This window comes from Hylaeus volcanicus, chromosome 5, assembly GCF_026283585.1.
Source record: "Hylaeus volcanicus isolate JK05 chromosome 5, UHH_iyHylVolc1.0_haploid, whole genome shotgun sequence".
Classification (NCBI taxonomy): domain Eukaryota; kingdom Metazoa; phylum Arthropoda; class Insecta; order Hymenoptera; family Colletidae; genus Hylaeus; species Hylaeus volcanicus.
Genome location: NC_071980.1, coordinates 29,811,301 through 29,828,341, shown reverse-complemented (window position 1 = coordinate 29,828,341; position 17,041 = coordinate 29,811,301). Strand labels below are relative to the sequence as shown.

The 17,041-nt window shown below is 44.3% G+C and overlaps 1 protein-coding gene across 2 annotated transcripts in view; it reads right to left on the bottom strand.

The window, feature by feature from the left end:
- The window catches only part of LOC128876802 (microtubule-associated protein Jupiter), a 54,278-nt gene extending 37,257 nt beyond the window's left edge, over positions 1-17,021 (bottom strand). The window contains exon 1 of one of the 2 annotated variants that reach the window (XM_054123491.1): positions 16,842-17,021. In XM_054123491.1, the coding sequence (XP_053979466.1) occupies positions 16,842-16,897 (56 nt within the window). In that variant the 5' untranslated portion in view covers positions 16,898-17,021. Of the gene's footprint in view, positions 1-14,101; positions 14,286-16,841 lie in introns of those variants that run through there. The other variant, XM_054123492.1, reaches the window with a different exon arrangement.
- Between the last annotated feature and the right edge of the window lie 20 nt (positions 17,022-17,041).

Sequence of the window (17,041 nt, the reverse complement as noted above, 5' to 3'; positions counted from 1 at the left end):
CAGCTGAATGTAGAGCAAAATGGAATCCAATATCGCCATGGAAAAGTTTCTAATTCAACTAAGAGCTCAAGGTCTGCTGTTACAAAAACGCTGCTATACATTATCGCAGACAAATGTACCTGTATGCAAAATAAAAATCTGCAACGGCACGCTTAAAAAAGAAATCAACGCTGAATTTGTTCGTTACGCTAAGTAACCTGGGAAAGGATTCCGTTCGCTAGCGTAATTGATTTTACGATGACAGGTATATAAAATAGGCTCTCGACGTTAATATCTCATAGGACGGTACGATTGCTAAACCATTATCTTACTAGTTGCGATCGTTCTTTGGGGCACAAAGAAATTTCGCTCAACTATGTGTTAGCCGCGGTGCAACATTTCTGGAACGATATTTCATCGTGCTCTGATTAGAGAAGACGGCGTAGCGTCGTAATCAGAGTTTGCGCCAGGAACATGAAACTGGGGACTTATCTGTTGACACACATCGTGCTAAAGACGTAACTTTTTCATCGAACTAGCTTTTCGTTAACGAAAGCGATAATACACCTGAACAAATATTATTATCCAAACTTCCTCATTAATTTCGTGAACTATGACTCTCTTTCTATAGATAGATTCGTCCTAATATTTTCTGCTACATCCTTCCAAGTGGTCACCGTAACTCGAGAACTATCAGGAAGCGCGACAGACCTCGAGCTCAATGCTGATTACGAGAAACAATTTCTATTTCGCGGTGCGCGTTGCGATCGGGAATGACACGTGGCCGTAGGGTATCGCGTGACACCCTCGCGGACCGTTTCAGTTATAATTATATCAGACGACAATGGCCTGACCGTAATGACAATAATGTGGCGTGCGCTTGTGTACCATTTCCCTTGGTAATACATTTCCAACCGTGGTCACCACGTCGCTAAAATAATGACTGCCAACGTGGACCGCGATAAAAAGGACACACGTAAAATTCTAGCTTTTGTCGAGTCGATAAGCGTCCGTCGACCTGGAAATAGCCACTACGATAACGTCCCGCGCACTTTGCTCCCGATGGGAACAAGATTCTTGTCCAGACACGAATCCGAGGTAAAAATCTTTCACTTTCTTCGGTGAAATCACAGAAAATATGAGAAATTCGTTATGTGTCAAATAAAAATTATATTTCACGTTGCCTCGAATCTAAGTTTCTCCTGCTCCTATATATTCCACCATCTATTATTCTCCATCTACAAATGTAATCTTGCCAAGGTTCCTCCATTTTTTTTTTCATGAAATTTAACGTTTCTTTCGACGCCCCACGTCGCAAGAGAAAGCGTCCTCGGGGTAGATAAAATTCGACAGAAGTTATCGAAGCGTGCGACCAGAGGATCGCCATTAATTTCGCTTCGCCGTTGAATAGCAACGATAGGAACATCTGGATGCACGATTTGCAATTATCATTCCGTCGAGGGAATTAAATAACCGGGCAATCCGTCGCCGATTATCAGATCCCAATTAAAAGCGTTGGGGAAAAAAGAAGCACACGAGAGAGGTCTGCACGTGGAAAACCATGGTGTTGCTCGGCTATTCCCATAACCCATTATGCATCGCTCGGTAATTGCTCCCGTGGCATCCCGCCCGCCTGTTTACCGCCTACCATTAATAGTTTATTGCGATTCCGATAATATCTACGTAAGTGATCCTGCGAGCTTAGTCGAAGAAAGTGGCTAGCAATGGAAGAAAAGAGCTTGGTGAAAAATTGATAGAAAGTGCCATTTCTACGCGAACGAAACGACGCTTAAGTAGACCGTACGTCGGATAGTAAGGTGGGCTATTTTTAAACTTCTTGTTTTGTAAGCTACTAGGGTCAATTAGACCTTCCGACAATCGAGTTCACTACAGGGTAGCTAACAGTATTACTATAAATATTTACATTGAAAGGAATAGCGGGTATATCAACTTCTCGGAAATTAATGGAATAGTAAACATAGTAAAGAGGGAGTGGTGGGGACAATGGACTGGTGACATTGAGCAGCCAAGCAAAGTCGCAGTCGAATCGCAAGGAGATGGGCGCGCGGTTCTGTTTCGTTCCACTCGATTAAACGCGAAGAAGATGGTTTCGACTGGCGATGAAACGCAGCCAGGTAGCTCGGCGCAGATATCCACCGCCAATTAGAACGTTTCCCGTCGTTACGGGGCAGGTAACCGAGACCGATTTTCATGCGACTTCCGCAGGTCGAATCGACGAATTCGTTGCTCTAATGAAGACGCTACACGTGGAAAATCCGCTCCTTCGTAACGCATAATTTACTACGCGATTCGCCTGACAGATGCCTCGCCGGATATACACGGTGAACCACTCGATATCGCATTACATTGCTAACCACCTAAATTAACCGGTTTATTTGACAAGAATCTCCTCTACAATGTTTCCGCGCCAGGAAATCGACCACCATCGTACTTGTACCCATAATAATCTATACATCTGTAAAAAAAACATGTGAATGACAATGCTCTCAAGGAAATCTGGAAACGCGTGGAAGAAGAGGCAGCTTGCAGCGGTGAAATTAGGTGACGCAACAAAGACTGTTGTGGTCCCCGTGGGTTACGCCGACATTATACCGAATCAGCGACCGTGACAAATTGCGGGACGAGGATAGTTATTAAACGAGGGGTTTGCGATTAGCCGACGCCCGTAAATCGTGAGAAATGTAGAATATGAGAACGCCACGGGCTTTGGGTCTGGTAAATCACGGATATCTTCGCGGTTAGGTGTCTCGAATTCTGCGGTGGTAGGTTCACTCGCATGTGACGAGAAGAAAGAGGGGAAAAGAAAGAAACCTCCACTATGCGTCGATGTATTTTATGGTATTGATTATTAATCGCTTCCTGCCCCGGAGTTTCGGCCTCTCCCGACCCAGACCTGATTTTAATTCTCGAACGAGATCACTTTCCGAGAGATTCGTGTAAAGTATCTCGTGGTATGTTATCGTTGAATTTATCATTTAATTTAGACGAGTTTAAATATTGCTATCTGAAGGAGACGGTATACCTAAAATTTTGAGGCAAAGTTGCATCCTCATTATTCGGTTACAGTACATAAAAATTGTAGGATTAATCCGTGAGATCATCAATCTACCCCTATGAACCATTATACCAGGTCCAACATACGCCCCTTCAACCTCGAGGCAGAATGAATATAAAAAATAAAAAATATCTATTAACCATGACTCTACAATTAGAGTTCGCAAAATCTAGAAAGTAGACTCGGTTGCGCGCACGAAGAGAAAGTTGTCGTCAGTTTTTAACCAATTAGCTAGTCAAACGATTGTCACTCGGCGAGGCTAGTGAAAATCGTTATGCTCGAATCGCGTGACTCCCTAACGACAGGTTGCAATTCGAAAGAACGTTTAATAATCGGGAGAGTGGCTCGATCCAAATCCCTAGATTTTCCTGAAGAGAGTTTATCGGGGCCATCGACTCGCGAACCATTCACCCAGCGTGCTCTCTCTATTAGCAAACAATGCAATATGATGAAATCTTAATAAAGCCCGGAAGGGACGAGCACAGACAACTTGATGCTCTTAATTGGAGCTCCGTGATGCATCGCGATCCTAGCCAGCGAATGCGTTTAGTTTACATCCGCGTAGAGGTGTTCCACGTGCAATCTCGTGAACCACTGAACTATTATTTATGAATCGTGCGTAAACACCCTCCATAGTTAACGTACGTTTAAATAAAACAGACGTAGGGGACTGCCAAGGATTTTTAAACGAGGTGACAGGCTTTAGTGGATGCGATGAATGTTCGAGTCGTCGAAATATTTTCAGAGATGTTTACAGTTACCATACTAGGTAAAAAGTACGCGTACAGGAACGGTGACCTGTACGGATGCGTTTATGGCCGCGAGTGATTAATGCCCGAGACTGTCCGCAACCATACGTGTACAACAGGACGACTTTTATTTCGTGTCGGGTGCAAGCGCAAATGTAACTGTTCCGTGTCGGTTGATTTCTCACTTTTTCCTATTTTTCGCGATCTCGCGGCACGGATCGCCGGGATAAATAAATCGTCGAACGAGGCCCTGGCGATCTAATCGCGACGTTATTAATCCTCCCTGTGATAACATTTGTACGCACGGACAAGTCTATACGTTACGTAAAACAGATTTTAATTGCAGGGATCGATAAGGCGACGCGGGTCGCCTTATCAAGGAGGAAAGTGGAGCGAATCGATTGGGATTGAAGGTGAACTCTTTCGAAACGAGGAAAGAGAATACTGTGGACGTTGGGGAGATTATATGTAGACTGTGGAGTTTTCTGTATTCGTGGAAGAAGAAAACATGTAAACATTGATGAAAATGTCCATAGATGTAAAAGTTTTTACACATTTCTACCCATCTGAGCCTCCCACCTTCTCCTCCCCTATCTCCCATCTAATCTCGAGTTTCATTCACCTATCGCGACACCTAGAACCGGAACCACGTCGGATCCAACGCGTTCGTTTCTCGTGTTGCGGGTCAGGTTCTTGTAACAATAATTCGCAGTGTTAACGTGGTTTCAGATGCTCCCAGACCGCGAATGCATTACGGCCGATGGAACGAGCCGCACGAACCTCGAGGAGACACGCGAGCGGCTAAGTGCACGCTCGCACACACTCGAGCGGACACGCGCGGAATGTTGCGTGCGTGCGTGCGACGCCGACGGCCAAGAGCACGCGAAAACGCGCGCGCACGCGTAAACGTACGCACGGCCGGCTCGATATCAATTCGACATCGACTCGCGACATTGGATAACCACCTTTCACATCGGAGTATCGGATACGTCCCTAGGAAACGACGCGCGCACTGTAATCGCGGGCGTGCGGCGTTTTAATGTACATCCCCCCTTCGATAGGCGAAGGTTGGAGATACGGAATAATTTATTGTAATACGACCGGTCGAACACAGGCGGCCCTCGACTTTCGCACAATTCGCTATATCGCACATTTTTAAAACTGTAACTTTTTAAGCCAAAAGAAAATGTCCTACAAGTGTCCCTCCTTATAAATGAAATTTTCGATGAAACTGTTAAGTGGAAAGTTTCCCCGAGAAGTGGACCACTCCATCCTCAAATAACAGACTTCCAACACGTCTTCCACGTTCCACCACATCATTCGTCAACGTTTCACGCAATTTTCATAGCAATGCAAACTTGTTCCCCGTCAACGTTTAGCTATTTGTCAGAGAATGTGTGTCAGGTTCGAGAGAAACCCGATCAGGACCTGCCATGTTTTTCTGCGATTAAAAGAATAATTATAACGTATAGGATCGCATGGAGGGGTGGCGTTCGTAAATATTTCCACGCGCTTTAATTTCCTACGTGAATTATAGTTCGCCAGAGCTGGCTGGAGCGTGGTCAAGGAAACTGCGAAAAATGGCATGCACGCCGGAGCATGATTCCGGCCTCTCTCGCGTATCCTTCTTTCTTCTTCCGTGTGTTCCTTCGCACACGCGCGCACGAGATTCGCGCGCAATTAACGCAGAATTTCGCGGCACCGAGAAGAGGATAGAGGAACTTGGATAATTTCTAAGAAGCGTTCTAAAACTAATTACGAGCGCTATCTGTGGTGTGAAAAATGAATTTAAAACGCGGATGGTCGGTGGAACGTTCACAGTCTCTCTACATTTCTATATAAAAACTGGAGTAGTTGGAAATGTAGAAAGACAAGAGATAACGAAGTCATAGACGTAGGTGGGGCGATTACAGACCAGAGGAAACGGAAGCGTCTAGGTGTAAGAAAAAAAAATGAAAAAACGCCGATCGCGGTCGAATTAACTGTAACGATTAAAGAAAGGAAAGCGATCGCGCTTTTTGCGCGGTGGCACGCTTTGAGGGAATTTAGGTTACGCGTCTTGATCAGTCGGAGAGATCTCTGGACGAGCTAATTCGCTGATTACCCAGCGCGCGAGATATCCGTACCAAAACTACGGTTTCCCCGTTTAGCAGTGTTCGAGGAGAGCCTGGCACTGTGTATCGTTCTTGCTCTAACGAGCGCTCGTACTTTTCCGTCCTGTAAATTGCGCATTCCAAGGTAAACATAGAGGGGCGTGTTTCTCGCGTCGAACTGAGAATTTCGCTGGGAAGAAACGACGGAATTGACCTTCAGCCTGACTCCAGAAGGGAAATAAACTACTAAATAAATGTACTTTAAGATTGTTAGTATAGGATACTTTCTATTAGTGATATTTACCGTGTAGTTAGTCTTACACATTATTTGGAGTGAATAGATTTCTTTCTCGTGGTTTATGTTATTCTGTCGCTAGTGAATTCAAATTGAGATTACTATGAATTCCTGAAGAACATCAGCAACCTCTGAGTCAAGAAAGAAAACCTAACTTCTTCTCCTCAATCCCCACCCCACCCCCCGCCCCCCAAAAAACATGAATATCCCCCGTGTACATTTCTCTAATTAAAAAAGCTTTCCAGCAACCCAATCGATGTCAACGTCCTAAATTCACCACGGGCCTTTCAATAAATAGTCGATAACAAAAGTTCTCGACTCCGGAACCAGTGTTTCCTTCGTGTTTGTGCCACGATAAAGCTACGTTCCTTGACAGCGAGCGCTGATCAATCATCGAAACAAGAAACCCGTAATGTTCTACGATTATTGCAACGGACAGGACCCGGTTCTCGGAATGTCATTCGATTCGTTCCACTTCTACAGGGAAAATTTAAGACGCGCTGACCAATGGACGTTTACGAACAGTTAATGTCCCCGATCATGTTCACGGACACGTGGTTGCGGCGCACAGAAATCCGCGAACCGTAATCCCTATGGTCGTTCTGCTGAACATTAACGTGATGTTTTGCAGCGACCGCCGGGATTGGAATATACCTGGCCACTCGTATTCTGTGTGGTCCCCTACTTTATCTTCCGACAATCGGCACGGTCGTAATGCTCGTAACGATAAATACGCTGCTCTAGGAATCCAACGGAGAAAAGCAACGGGCGTGATCGATATTTGAGACCTGCGGAACAGGAAACGCCTCAACATGCATCAGGGGACTGTGGCTGGGTTGTACTTTCCATAATGTAACGTACGATTGAGTTTTTGTAGAGACACATTGTTTACAGGAATTTTGGAACGATCCAAAGCTGTGCTTTACATTTTCTGTATTATCCGAGGGAGACTACTAATTCTGCATCCCTTATTAAGTGGTGGAGATTATGTTAATGGTATGTGGCATTAAAACACTCCAACTTGTTCCAATTTCAGTCTCACCTACCAGGAAACACGGCTTCCAGCGATCATGGTTCGCTCGATACTCCTTACACGGTATATTATTAAATACTTGCAAGTAATAGATAAATTCTCGGTTATCAAGGATCAAAATCAGTCAATCAAGACTCAACGGATACACCGATAAAATCTCGCGTTGAAAGTTGAACGCGTGTGGGTTGTTACCAACGTGATCATTAGACTTTGCTGACTTGATGCATTTTGGACGTATGGTAACACGGAAAACACGTGCAAAACATGTGTAGATGATTACTTCATGACTTAATACATTAATATATATCATATCTCGTAAGAAGCAACGTGACGTAGAGGTCACCGAAATTCCTAGCAACAACTTAACAATTCCCAACACAACCAAGTATTCCAGTAATAGCTGTAGAAACCTTAGGTATCGCGTCGAAGCAATGACGCCGGTTTTACGACGTCTCGTGGAAGTCGATCGGCGATATTTTCCTCTAATTTCGCTGGTCTGGCGGTTCGTGGATATCTCTAGAAAATAAATCAACGACACGGCAACTCGGGGGCAAGAAAAGGCTCGGCTGCGGAACACTGGCATCCGGCTGAAAGTTTTGCCCCGGTGCAATCAAGATGCATCAGGTTTTGCGCGCGCGAGTACCTTCGATTTTTCACGACTCGCAACGGCGATGATCGACAAGAAACGGGACTGAACTTTTTCACGGGAGAGATCCATCAGAAAATTAAGGGAAATTAATTCTGCGCCTTTGTCTTCAATCATTTAGTATCTATATTTTTGTTTAACTCTAGGCCGAATAAAAATATTTTATTAGCAGAATTAATTTCTACACCGTTGTTGCGTTTTTTCCACGATTGGTTGATCGCCGAGGAAAGTGTCGCGTCGCGGGAATAAAAGAAACAAGAGACGCGCTTTCTTTCATGCGTACTTTCTATAGGCGCGTTTCCAACGGAGGAGTGCCCCGCAATTAACCCTTTGCGAGCAGGCATTTCAGAACATGAACGTCAGACAAACGCGGGAACATAGGGTATCTAGAAATTAGATTATTGCGAATCTAATTATTTTTAAATGGTCAATGCATAAAGCCACGTGATAAAATATACCTATTCTTGTTCTTTGTGATAAACTCAGACACCTATGTAAAATTTCTAAAAGACATTGACCCCAGATTACTTGCTACGTAAAGAATAAAATGGATCCTAGACCCATCATCGTCAACCTGGCTGCCATAGTTCTAAGCTCATGATTGTTACAACTGTCCAAACAGAACTTTCTAGTCTGCACCAAAGATCTAGAATTAATGGGTAGCCCAAGGTGGTCCGACCCATCCATCTTCTTCGTCCCTGCCATAACGCCCATTAAATGAAAAACCTCGCCTCTACACGTGTCTCAAAGACGTTAAGTACAGCCGTAATGGGTCTCAGAACTGCGCTCGAGATCGACAAGGTGCATCCTGCTACGAATTAGACTTTCTTCTCGTCCCGTATAATGTAATGGGACGTTAGCCTCCGCGCAATTTATGTCTTTTTCGTGCGTCCTGTTTGATTCGAGCGTCTCGCGGCATTTAAAGAGGAGAAAGAGAGCCGGGGATAAATAAATGTGATCGTGTGGTTCCCGCGAACAATAGCAATCAGTGTCTATCTGCGCGGACATTGTGGCCCCGCTTATCAGCCGTAATTGCATTCAATTCGACACGCTGTTACCGCTGCCAAGTACCTGCTCGTGAACGAATTCTCTAATAACGCTTAAGGCTCATGAGAACAGGAGCGGTTCTCGCGCCCGTTGGAAAGCTGTACGCGGCATGCAAATCCACATGACCGGCTATTTAATATTCCATCTGAAGGGCCGTGGTAGCGTGCATGTTAGCACGTAATCGTACAATCAACCGTAAACTTCTGGGAACAAATAGTTTCCCCTCGCGTGCGTCTGTCCGCGAAACGACCATTCAAGCTCTCACGATAGAGGGAATGTTTACATGTATCGTACCACGCGAAAAACGATAGGGGAGAACGCTTCGGGTATTCTCCTACGCGCAATAAGGAAGAGACCCCTCTGAATCACTTATGAGACTGGGGGAGTGCCAGTGAAATGGCCCTTGGAGGATTTTTGTGAAATTGTAGAGGAATCGAAAATGAAGGATACCTTCAGGTGATAATATTTGGAAGCTTTTAATTCTTACATCTCCTTTATTATTGTTTACGAAACTTTGGAGGGATGAGTAGGTATAAACGAGTCAAGTGTTCTCAGAGCCTGAGATACACCTACCCTTAAAATAATGAGCGGTGTTGTCTATACTTTAATACTGTAAGATTAGAAAGCACGACACACCAAACCTCAAAACACAAAGCTAAACCACGAATTGGTCTCCAGGTTTGAAAAAAATAGCAAGATACTGTTACGAGCCATACTCCAGGGACGATTAAAATTCCTTTCCACTGGAGAAAAACAGGGCCAAGGGTAAACAGAGATTGCATTAGCCTTCCGACGCGTCGAATCTCCGCGACTTCTCTGCGTTTTCATTGTGCGTTAACGACAGGTGTCATTAGCGTTGCTCGATTATCCCTAGCTCCCTGTTTCCACTATACCGTTTCTCTTTTGTTCGACCGCAATAAGCCTCAACCGCTATTCGCATCGTACGCAGTGGAAGCACGCCTGTATCTTTGCCCGTTACCTTTTGCCTCGCCGCGGCTCGACCGCACGTATTCGTCGCGAAAAATAGCGTTACGAGGAACCAGTTCCCTTGCGCGATGTTTTCGTTGTGGGCGAAAATGGAATCAGAATTGGAATTATCGCTGCTTGGAAGGAAAAACACCCTGAAGAAGAAGATACAAGGAGGTAAAGAAGAAGACACACATGTTGTCGACTTTATCAATTTTCTCGATGAAATAATCGATAATCTCGGTAATCAATAATCATTGAAATAATGCTGAACTTAGCAAACAGTCCCATCACGGAATAAATATTGTGTAAAGCAGGTAAATAAACTGACTGTCCGGGGGTGCGTGCACCTTTCCGCAAGGTCGCCAAAAAAGTTAGGCGCAATTCGTCGAGCGCTGGGCGTCCCCGGAGACTTTTAAAACCGGTCGAATGAGAACGGAACACGAGAGGATCGGTCAAACGAGTCGCAAGAGAAAAGCGACGTTCCCACTGCAACAGGACACCGACGACGACTCGCAAACACACAGAGACATGTACCCAGGTGCTCTGTGTGTCGCATTTTACGCGTGGCGTAGCAGCACCGCTTCGATGTATCGAATGAAACGCGGCACGCCCTGGGAACACGGGGAATAAGAACGCCGCAGATTAAAAAACGATGGAAATGAATGGGGGAAATTGTTTTCATTCATTCGTATGGATGCGTGCACATTTTAACGATTCCTGTGGTAAACGCAACCCTGCCGCGTAGCGGAACGACGCTTACGCGTAGCCACCAGGCCTCTCCAAGTGTTTCAGCAATTGATATTGGCGTTGCAGTGAGGGAGATTTGAATTTTCATGAATTTTGATGGGCTAAATTAGAATCAATCAGGATTATGAATGGTGGCTGCAGTTTACGACGATACTACACACTATTCTCAAATAAATAAACCCTAATAGCAGTCGTGTCAGTCATCCATGTGATTATTCATGACTTGTTCAAGTTTATTAAGAGGTTCGTCAAGTAATCTCGTAATCGTCTAGACTCGTAGCTCGCGCTGCCAAAAGGTCGTCGAGGGTTAAAACCCTAATTCATGCCTACATAGGAGACACTACCAGTTCAGCCTGGCGATCTCCTCGATTCCGCCAATTCCCAACAACGCAGACCGCGATGGAGAGACCAACTATCAAGTTAGGTCCCGGAATTGCTTCGTTATCAACGGCCCGAGTGTGCGGCGATCGCCTAACGAGCGCGGAGATAAACGAGTCGAGAGAGGACGTCGATTAGCTCTGGGGAAGATTGACGCCGGGGCTTTCGTTGTGTCCTTTAACCAACGATAAGACGATCTCGTCGGGGAATCCGCTCCGCGCATACCAGAGACTAGAAAGGAACGAGAGGGAATCAATCGTCGCGCGAAACGCCCACGCGACCGACGCACGACTACTCGACTTATTATCTCGAGTGGCTTTCAGGCGGGCCGGGTCGGGGGCCCTTCATCTCGCGAGATCGACAACAATTAGACGAGGACGAAGGGAAAGCGGAGAGTTGGAAAAAAAAAGAAACCAGCCAGAAAGGGTCGATGTCCGATACGCGGCAAAACGGACAGCGCTGACCCGTCGTTAACGGACTTAACGACCAACGTGTCTTTCTCGTGAACGAGCCGAGCAAATAAGACGGTCTCGTTTGCATCGACCGACACGGATGGCTCAGTAACGAGGGAACATGGAACCGGTGCCGCGAGACGACCGCGTCGATGCGTACTCGAAAACGTCTCGCGGTGTCTCGTGATCGAATGGGCTGTATTTGACGGTGGATCATTACAGTAATTAAATCCACGTTGGATCGCTGGCTCGAGACGCTTCTTAGAGAGAGGGAGAGGGCAAATCTTTTATGTTGAATTTAGAAGAAGTGGCTCTTGATTTCGAATTGATTGGCTAGATCTGTTTGAATTGATTGTTCCATAGTAATTCCTAAGTATAAGTTGGACCTTCACCGAGAGTTGCATTTCTCAGAAAATATTCGCTAATAACAAAGGAGAAACATAAATAACGCATGATCCCATCTAAACCCTACTAAATTAAATATTAAACTCCTCCGCGATAAGGGACCTTATCTAACGATCCCTAAGACTGTTTAAACCGCATTTCTTCCTACGACTTTGCGAGATTAAACCTGTATGGCACTGTCGGACACGTGTACCTCAAGTCTGACTACAAAGTGAGCGTGTGTTCACGAATGTTCGGTATGATATTCAGTGAAATCCGGTCACACGAATGCTCGGTACCAGGTCTTGTTTAAAAACGAGTTCTACCCACACGACAAAGTGAACCGTGTCACAAGTTGGCTCGCCTCTGGGTTGCTTTGTGTAACGAAACGGCAGATCGATTGTATTAAAATAATCGAAACGAACGTAGGAAAGAGTAACAGAAACGCCCATATCTGACGATGGGAACAATACAGCTCAATTAATATCGATTCCAAACAGTATCATTATCCTCAAGGTGCACACTCACACGCGAGCAGGGGCGTGCTCGAATTACATGGAGCCCTGAGCTACTAGCGTCCTAACCCCCAGAGATTGTACAATTTTTTTTTTACAATAATTGTGTAATATTCTTGAATATCAGAAGTGACCTGTGGACAACGCCTGCCACGTGTCCACGTGCAACCTGCCCTCTAATCATTCAATCAATGAATCATCGATCGCAGCCTTCTCGAAAGACGTTATCTTCTGTGTAACGAGGCTCAAGAGTCCGCAGATAATTGTTCTCAGTCGACAATGCCAACATTTGTACGCGCTATCGTATTTGCTTCCTTATCGACGGGGATGATTCACCGATTCTCCCCGCCGTTCGAACTTGGTACGCGTCACGCCGCTTTATTTTCTCCCTTTTTCCGTAGAAGACGCGAAAGAAACGGCTCGATACGTTCCGTAGCGTAAAATTCGAAATTTCGTGGCCGGGGAATGGCGTGACTTGGGCTTGTAAACGAAACGGGACGATGGAAAAGAAGCACGAGCAACTCGTTGCTCTCGTTACACTGGCATTAACCTTTGTACAGTTTCGTGTGGCTGTCTGGAAATGGCGCGTCCACGTTCTCGTTCTTCGACGATTGCCTCGCAGAAATAGAAACTGAACTGAGGGGGCCCCACAACCGTGGCTCGATTCCTGTTCTCCTTGAGGCCGTTAATCGCCGGCGATTAACATCGAAATTTGTCCCGTCAGGAAATCTCATTTGCCACGATTTCGCGGTTGCTTGGGGAGAACACGTTTCCGCGCCAACGATACCGAATACATCTAACCTTCCCGATTTAACGCGATTTCGTTTTTAAAATAAACATTTATGCCGAGTACGTGTTCGTTCAATCACTTTCTAAATATCCCTTGATTGTTAACACTAATATTGAATCTAAATAAGAAAGAGAATTCCCCAAATGTGTCCATTTGTATTAACGAGCTTCGATCCAACTATGTAATTATCGTCAGTGATATAACCAGCGATTCTGGACCAGAATGCTGAAGTTTATGCTAAGACTCATTTGAATCCAAATTACATTTGATATACTATTAGAATGAAATAAAACGATATTTGTACTAAATACTTGGATGATTATCAACGTAACGGATTAATGTATCAAATTTATCGTATGTTATAAAGTGGAGGTGGCCCCTCGGTACCCTCGACTACGCTACTGGTTATCGTGTGCGTTAGCGCGACAAAAAAACATTTCTTTTGCTGGAATGTTTCGCAACATATGTCGAACGAAACCGCAATCGCAATTATCCGTCACGTATACGAAAGACATGACAGATGCTCCGAGTAATAATTCAACGAACCCCTAGACTATTGTACTCGATTTATGAAAATATATACCGAAATTCCGCGGAAAGTGAGTTCGTACTCTCGATCGGTAAAATAGAGAGCATGCGTGAGAGCAACAGGCGGGACAAGGAACGCGCCAGACATTAAATCGCGGAAGAGTCGCATACACATCGATCCAGAGACCCTAATGACTTTATCGCATTTACGGAACTGCAATTCCGATCCATCGATAGAGGGCAGGTCATCGAACTTGTGGCTCAATCGCGTGAATCCGAGGAGAAAGGCATTTCGAGGTTATAAGCAGTCAGTCAAAACGAAAAATGAAGGGTGGCGCGATTTGAGAGGCTCCCACAATCGTCCAAAAAATGCAACAAGGGAATATCATTGGAAAAACTTATAATATAGCTGTGACGAACCTGGTTTTGAATCGCTGCGTATCGTCCTGCCCGGCCCACATGTTTTTCTTCGTTTCACGTGTGAAAAAGTTTCCCCGAATGACTCTCCCGACTGGCTAGTTGCACGATCGCACAAGTTTTCGACGTCGCGACGACAATTCGTGCCGGTTATGCTCGTTCGGAACGGTCTGTCTGCGACGTGGGTCAGTCCAGGCTGGGTCGCTTGCGTTACTCCTTCCGTTTCTAGCTTCGTCGCACGCGCGCACCACTGATCACGTTAGAGAGAGACCACGAAACAGAATCGCAAAGGGAGGCCTAACGCACGTTTACACCGAGAAGGAGGCGCCACCTCTAAAAAGCCGAGAAACTCGATAGGAAGCGACGTACCGTACCGTGTTCCATACAAACGTGAAATCCTCTACTGACGGTTGAGATCGACTGCGTCGCAGTGCGAACTTGCGTAGGGAGAATGATCCTCGCACACGTGTGCACGGGGCCTTAAGCCGGTTTATGCAGCCTACGGAGAGCCTGCGCGGACGGCCTCTCTCGAGGGGCATGTCCTTAAGGACAGTCACGGATGCAATCTACGGAGATGACTCCCTTTGGCTACTCCTTCGGGCCTGGCTAGCGACAGTGGTTATATTTATCCTTTGTATCGCACTCTTTACGGATTTTTCTCCTACCGGGAATATCTCGCGTCGCTTGACCGTAACGGGAAACTCGGTAAAACAGAGTCAGCCGATGCGTCAACTATTTCAAGTGAATATTCTCTGTCATCATTTTTCATTAAACTATCAACCACGTAAATACGTTCATTTTAGAGAACCTGTAAAAGCGAATTGGAAGCTAAGGTAATGTTTCCTACGGCCATGTGATACTCGGAATCCCGAGTTGTCGCGCACCGCAGTGTCCAAGCAACAAAAAAACAGCGAGGGGTATATAGAAGTGGAAATAAGTAAAAGCGTCGGAGAGACTGAAAGAGGGAGAACAAAGGGTGGGCAGAACATCGTACCTATGCAATTACAAAGCTTCGGGCCTAAACGTACACGCCTCTATGCGGCACGCTAGGAACTACAGGACGTCGAGTGAGTCAGCCTGTAACAACAGCGTGACTCGCGTCTCGGAAGCGTATGTATTATTCGCATTCGCATTCCGAAGAAAACATTTACTGCCATAAGAAAGACAGTATTAACCAAGTTTTCTCATGCTCTGAATAATTGTATTTGGGAAGAGTTACTTCGAGAAAGAAAAATGACGCATTCTTTTGTGAAATAGGTTAACTAGTTTGTCGTTTCCAGCTGCTATCATAACAGGACGACGTCCGCCAATTTCAACGTATTTGTCTTATGCCATTAAAATTACACGTTTGACAACAGTATAAAAGTGGGGCTATCTATCGTCTGTCTTATCACTACTACAAGGAAGTCTGGCGACCCGTTTATTAGAAACATGCGTTGCAATGTTTAGCCGTTACGCGGTAAACCGCGAATTTTTTTTTTATAAAATGTCGGACCGTAACGCGACACCTGCCAGAGTAAATTCACTTACAAAAACTTTACAATGTAAGAAAGGCTTATGTAAACGATCTGCTTTCTTAATTATGGCACTTGCAGTTTGTATGATCGAACACGGATGAAATTTTACAATACGTAATTTAGAATTACTTAGAAATTTTTATTTCTTATTATCATTTTTTGTATCATATTGAATAGGTTGAATAAATCTTGATTTAATTTGGGATTGACTTTGAATTGAATGCAACGATTCCATTTCTAAAAGTTAATCCGAGAATGGTACAGAAAACGCAATCTATTGCCATTTCCTCGAACTTATAACTGCCTAAGACGTTACCGACTGTACGAGTATCAAGTACACAATTAAATTATTCAATGTTATGTTTGATTGTTTAAATACAAACTTAGACAAATAGTATTTATGTTTTCAAAGATTGAAAAAATGCTATGTTCAATGAAATCGCACGAAATGTATCCTATAATGTTTCGACGAATAAAATGAATTAAATTTAGAGTTCAATTCATAAATTGTAAAATTTATATTGCACTAACTACAGTAGTGCATGAAAATATTGACATGCATTAGAATTAGTATGATATTAAATACAACGAAAGTGACTTGCCACAGACAACGCGTATGTACTTAACCCCTATCGCGTGATTGTGTTTATCGTTCAGATAAACACAAAGATAATGCAAATATTGTGTACATTTTTTTGACATTCGCGTATGCTTGAATGAAGAAAACATTTGCTGCATTATATTACACATAAACACATCAAAATAATTTCGTTTTCCTGATTTGCCAAAACTGCCGGTGCAAAAAAGGATCAAGGATTGTCCGGTTATGACCGGTTCAAACTGACGCACGGTGCATAACAAAAAAAGTCAGCAACCAATAAGACGCTATTCCTTTATTTCCGTTGCTATTACCACAAATAATTATTTCTCATATATATTTTCAACGTAAATACTTTTTTCAATTATACAAATGACGAAAAATGGTAGTATGTACAGTATAATAAAATTTCTGTTCAGAAATTATTCAATCTTTTGTCGACATATTCGATGATAATTTTCAAGGATATATGTATTCTTCATTTTCATACGACGTATTTTGTTATTTTACTATTTCATTAAATACATAAAATGCCTAAACGATGAACCACCAACGATACAAAGGAAACAACTCCCATGCGATATTTGTGCGAATTACAGTAGAACGTGAATAGTAGCATGTCACTTACTTGCTAGATTTCTTTTTATCGTCGACGAATCCCTGGAAAGTTCCTGTGGACGTCATTTTCTTCCAAAGTTTGAAAACAAGAGACGAATATTTTTGCGGCAATCGTCACCCAGCTTTTGCGGCACACGAGACCCAAACACGACTCTTTCTTCTACCGAACGAAATCAAATAGGATTGCGAGACGGGATTGGTAGTCCGTGC